Raw genomic sequence first — 5,778 nt, 5'->3', positions numbered from 1 at the left:
TTGTGTAGGTGTGCGGTCATCCCTGCCTGCGTAACGTTGAGTCCCTATATATATGTGCAGGAGCGGTGATTAAAGTCTGCTCTAGTAAATATTGGCAGCAATCAGGGCTATCCGAGTTCCAAGAAGGAAAAATGGATTTTATTTATACAGGATCTACATGTATTATTGTACATTGTCCAGATTGTTTGTATTATGACTCCATTAAGCTGACTTTATCATTCCTATTGTTCCTCAGGTGAGCGATGTGGCCCATGGGCCTCTTGTTTTTTCCTTTTCTGTTAAGTTATTTTATTTGGAAAAATTAATTATATTTTTTTTACCATCGAAACAAGCCATATACGTTTCATAGCTACCTGATGGCAATAAAACTTCTAAAATTCATGAGTTAAGTGAATTAAAAATATTAATGATTTAACATGTTTAATTTCATAAACAGTTAAATATGTACAGTATTCAAACTCTTTCGTCACCACCATTTTTTCCTCTTTGAAATGAGAAAATGTTAAACGTTAAATATATCTGACGACCGGTATTAAGTATGAATGAAAATATGCAACGCAGTTGCCGTTATTTGTACATGTATGAAACATTTCATTATAGCCCTTCAGTTAACGCATTCATTTGCTACCGTGAAACATTCCTGTATTGATTGCCAAATTTATTCCCATAAGAGTATAAAACTTTCCAAATTACGAAATATAACTTACTGTAAAACATTAAACAACATTTAATTTATCAAGCTCATTTATTTCTTGCATACAAAATTAAATTTTGCTGTACAGTGGACATCGACCCAGCCAACGTATTGGACATGTATAGCGGCACAGTGCTCAATGCCACCAGCATTGTTGGGTTCCGTTTTATGCCAGTTGTTGTAGCCAAGTTCCTCTGCATTGGACATAGAAACATAACGACCTTCCTTCTGAATGTCACTGTATCCCAACCAGACACCTTTAGTATAACCTGGAATCAAACAGAGAACGGTTATTGTATTTTCCTTAGGTTTTCCATACATGTAATACATTCCATAATGTAGCCTTCTCCCATTGTGGGGGTAAATTATCGAATATTCAGCATTGAAGTTTTCTATGTCATATGTAATGAAATGTATTGTTTTAACGCCCTTCATTAGCGCAAACCATGAGGTATATAAATCTCTAAAATACGATTTGATACATATTATTCATTTCACTTGCCTTTTGAGTTTTTTTTTTTATAGATTCTGTATATAATATACAAATAAATATTAAAAACATTTTCAGCATGTCAGATGATTGTCAACAATAAATATGATCCTTAAATTTTATATTACCTCTATGTTTGATTTGAAAATCCACCCATGTCTCTTCTATTTTGTTTTGGAATTCCAGCAGACCAGCACCAATGGAGATACAGGATATCTGTTTATAAAAAATAAACTACCAGTTTACTTTGATTTCAGTTGAAAAATTTAGAAACATTAGGTCGCGCAGGTACACATTCTACTTAATGAACGAACGATATATAATGCAGAATAAAATACTCATTCTCACCATAGCATCTTTAAATGTTGCGTCCCCGGATGAAAAATAATAGCAGTTTTTCTTGAATTGTGCCCATCCTTTTTGACAAACTTTACCTTTAAATACAAATTATATTTATTTTTTTTCAATATCGGCAATGGAAACCGACATTCAAATAAGGCAAATGAAACTGAAGTATTAAGTATATGAACACATTATGGTACGTGTTTTTAAATTCCGTAAAGAAATTTTCGTCACATTTCATTGATGCATTACATGTGCTTCCTTAAAGACCTTGCTAATAGTAGATGTGTCTAGTGAGCAAAAAAGAAAGGTTTACGATAAACAAATTCAAAGACCATTTAAAACTATTATACAATTTAAACACTTCATTAGATTCATTTTTTGCATACGTGTTGAATAGAACGTGTCAGTAAATAAATACCTGCTGTAGTTTTCGCTAGGACAATGGTTAACACTAATAACAAATGTCGTGAAATATCCATTCTGTAGATCTGTCACACTTTGTGAATTTCAGTCATTGATCGCGCTAAGACAAGTCCTGTATGTTATACATGTATATAGGTCGCGTGTCTGGATGAACAGCTTGGTTTTATATTACCAATAACTTGAGTACCATAGTAACACGTTTTTGGGTTATATTACTATATTTTCTGCAGACCTGCGGTTAATACGGGGATATCGTTTTGCAAATATCAAAGTAGAAATATTATTTTCAAATTAGACAAAGATCAATTATAACAAAATATTTCGCTAAAGTTATTTCATCATTATATAAATTTGATATTAAATGACACGGTGGCTTAATGCCAATTAGTGTGGTCCCCTGAATTGACAGTCACATGATATGTCTTGATAGTTTTCCCGAATTGAGACCATAAACATATTATAAACATAATGTATTTTTTGTCGTTATCTAGAGTCTTTATATATATTACAATACATAAAAAATTTGTAAACTATGTTCGCTAAAGTGTTCGGTAAAAATTTCTCGCTTCTGAACTTCCAGTAAAAAAAAAATAAAATAAGAACGCAGAACCTTAAAAATGGATGAAAAACAATCCAAAATTAATATAAAGATTCACAATTCACTCCTTGTATGTGCCAAATTTCCATTTTATCATGCAACTTGATAAACTGGTCCACAGCCAGTTTCCAAAACTCGGAAGTGGAGTGAAGACAAACGAGGGGAATAATTTTGCTATCATGAGCAGTAAGTACATGTATGTTCTTAATGATTTTCTTCATCCAATTTTAGCCTCGAGCGAGTTCACCTGTGTCACGTTTCTGTTCAATCTGGTATCTGCTCGCACGTGTCTTACACGTGTATCTATCCATTCTTTGTAGAACAATAGGGTGCTAATTAATATACACAGACTGACACCTGTAGATACTGCCATGTGAATTGGTAGATGATTTAGGACAATGGGATAGTAATTAGGTATACACAGAATGTGTCTCCTTGGTCAGTTGACTTATATCTATGAGAAATTCATAATGAACACAACAAAGACTTTTAATGCTACATGTACACAGCTGGCACATGTAAAGCTTATTTGTAATTGACTTCAACACAATATTTAAAAGTTATTAAATGATATTATAAATAAAATGAATGTGCAAGTAATAAAATGTTGAAAGAGTAGATTATCATATATAGTCAATGTAATACAAATCATTGCATTCACAAAACTGTATGCATTGATCTATATTGATAAAGTTTAAATACAGTTTTGTTAATACACTTGTATTATTTTCATTTTAAGGAAATATTCATAAGTAATATGAACAGATCCATATTTCAATTTTGTCATTAGTACAATTGGCAACATTTTAAAAAACATTATATAGTCTGGCATCATGTCTATTATAGACTGTGCACTGTTGCATTCTCTCATTTGGGGGGGGGGGGGGGGGGTGGAACCGTTTCTGTCGTTATAGTCAAATTATTTTACTACTCCTATTACAAGTAAACTAATATGTCAACTTATATTCTTCCAAAAATATTATACATGTGTATAAAATTATCAATTATTAATGTCTTTATGCAAAGCATATTTTTACCAAAAATTATTAATTTGATGTAATATATATCATATACCATATGATGATTGTAAAAACTTGAATAACTTAATTGAATGAGCTGGACATCTAAGATAGTCTTACCAATTTTTATATAAGTCCGTTGAATGATTTAAGTTATATGTAAGTAAGTAAATCATTTATTATTGTGACAAGTGTATCTTTTACAACTGAGTAGTATACAATTACATAAATCAAACACCTGCCCATTGGACCTATGATAAGTCACTGTTAACACTAAGTTAAGATTTTATACATGGGCAAGAACTTAATTTGTCGTAATTAAAATGCAGAATGAATAAAATTTGCAGCTTGTCTTGGAAAATTACAAATGAGAGTTTGAATTTGGAAACTAGAGAAATTAGAGAGATTATTTGGAAAAATAACAATATGATATAGTTTTTTTCTGAGATTGTAATCTAAGTTCATTTTAGAAGAAATTGGAATGTGTCCTCTACATGTATTTCGTCTACAGAGTTTTCATGTTCACCCTGAAATTGTGCAGTCTCTATTTTCAGGGGTAGTATACCCCACACCGAAACTGTGCCATTGTTGATCTAGCTAACAATATGTTTAGGAATGTTCATTGAGATGTTATTTTCTAGGCAAACATTTTCCTTTGATAGTTTGTATGTTCTTAATTTAGGAGTATTTAATGTGGATATATCCATTTGCCATCTTAGTTCATGTTCTAACGGCTGTTTGCTAATAAAATTAGTTAATATATACATGAAGTACATGGGGGCATATTTTCATAGCTTGCCAGCTAGTATATCTACATCATCTAGAATTATAGACATTGTGCGTTTATGAATAGTCCTTGTCACACTACGACATGTACATTTTAATACGTGTATTGTCAAACAACAATTTATGTACATGATATACCATATGACTACCCAGAAAGACAACAACTTCAGTAAATAATGAGTAACATAAATACAAGGCTTTTAGTTTCTAAAACATCTTGTCAATGAATAGAAGAAGTCGATCAGAAATAATTAAGTACTACATGTAGGTAACTGCAAGTTAAAAATCAGAATTAATCCTTTAAAACCTATGGCCAAAAATTTTCAGAGAGAGAGAGAGAAAGAGAATTAACATACCCGGTATATATAATCATGTTCATAATTAACTTTGAAACAAACCGAAATCATTCATTAGGAGAGAGAGAGAGAGAGAGAGAGTTGTTGAACATTAGGGTTCACTGGTTAAAAATACATGTACCTGGTATGTATTCAGAGCTTTATTTAAGCTCATTGAGCATTGTTGAGTAGAGTATTAGGAAAAATATAATATGTAACATAACTATTGAATAAACATTTAAGTGTTTGTAGTATAACCTCACAATATCCATAAAAGTACCACTGAGACCAACATAATACAACTGCATAATAAATAAATGTTATTTAAGAAATTAATGGGTTCTAGCCTCTGATCCGCCATTCAGTAAATATTTTAAAACAATCTTGACTAATAAATGTCAATCATATAATAATGATTCCAATATAAGTCAGATGAGCAAATCTAATATTTTGAGGCTGTATGAGCTATAATTTTTGAGAACCTTAAATTTATCACAATGATGGGACCCAGTTCATTTAACAGGCATGGGACAATGACTTTTTTCATAAAGGAAAAGCATGGGACAAAAACTTCCTTAGTATTAATTTAGTACCCATTGGGTGAACACTTTTTTAAAAATAAGTTACAATTCCCAACTCAAGAGGAACAATTAATATCTTTAAATTAATTATTTTATTAAAAAAAAATAATAATAATTTAGGATGGGATTACTCCCATTATTATCCAAAACTGTCTGACTTGCTCTCTTTAACTTACACTAAAATTCTATGAAAAGATGAAATTAGAAAGCTTATGCAATTCTAAGAAAAAATATGCATCATATTGCCAATTCCATTGAGGTTTAAGAAAAATATAGCCATTTACATGTAAGTGAACCTACCATTTCCCCACTCCTCTATTTAACACAGATTCATGGGGCTCTCCTTTAGTAAAACATAATAATTTAATCTTTTAGACATCAATTGTTGTTCAACCTCCTTGAATAAGAAACCTTATTCAGTACTACATACATCTACATAATATTACCATGATAAATTAAAGCATCAAATCACTTAGAAATACTCTTACATGTATTACACTCCCCGTA

General features: G+C 31.1%; 1 protein-coding gene across 1 annotated transcript; it reads right to left on the bottom strand.

Moving 5' to 3' along the window:
* Positions 1 to 740: 740 nt before the first annotated feature.
* On the bottom strand, positions 741 to 2,228 carry LOC117685207 (perlucin-like protein). The gene is made up of 4 exons (XM_034459508.2): positions 1,948 to 2,228; positions 1,533 to 1,618; positions 1,313 to 1,400; positions 741 to 963 (listed from the first exon to the last, which is right to left on the bottom strand). The coding sequence occupies exons 1-4, from the start codon at positions 2,006 to 2,008 to the stop codon at positions 746 to 748; spliced, it is 453 nt and encodes a 150-aa protein (XP_034315399.2). The 5' UTR covers positions 2,009 to 2,228; the 3' UTR covers positions 741 to 745.
* Positions 2,229 to 5,778: the final 3,550 nt, after the last annotated feature.

This window comes from Magallana gigas, chromosome 1 (assembly GCF_963853765.1).
Source record: "Magallana gigas chromosome 1, xbMagGiga1.1, whole genome shotgun sequence".
In the NCBI taxonomy this organism is placed as follows: domain Eukaryota; kingdom Metazoa; phylum Mollusca; class Bivalvia; order Ostreida; family Ostreidae; genus Magallana; species Magallana gigas.
This window is presented reverse-complemented; position numbering and strand designations above follow the sequence as displayed.

What these genes read in the sequence shown, in the direction of transcription:
- LOC117685207 (XM_034459508.2), bottom strand. Translation starts at nt 2,008, where the DNA reads ATGGATATTTCACGACATTTGTTATTAGTGTTAACCATTGTCCTAGCG. An exon ending in CAACATTTAAAGATGCTATG is followed by an intron (nt 1,401 to 1,532) that starts GTGAGAATGAGT and finishes TTTTATAAACAG; the next exon opens with ATATCCTGTATCTCCATTGG. An exon ending in TTTTCAAATCAAACATAGAG is followed by an intron (nt 964 to 1,312) that starts GTAATATAAAAT and finishes GTTTGATTCCAG; the next exon opens with GTTATACTAAAGGTGTCTGG.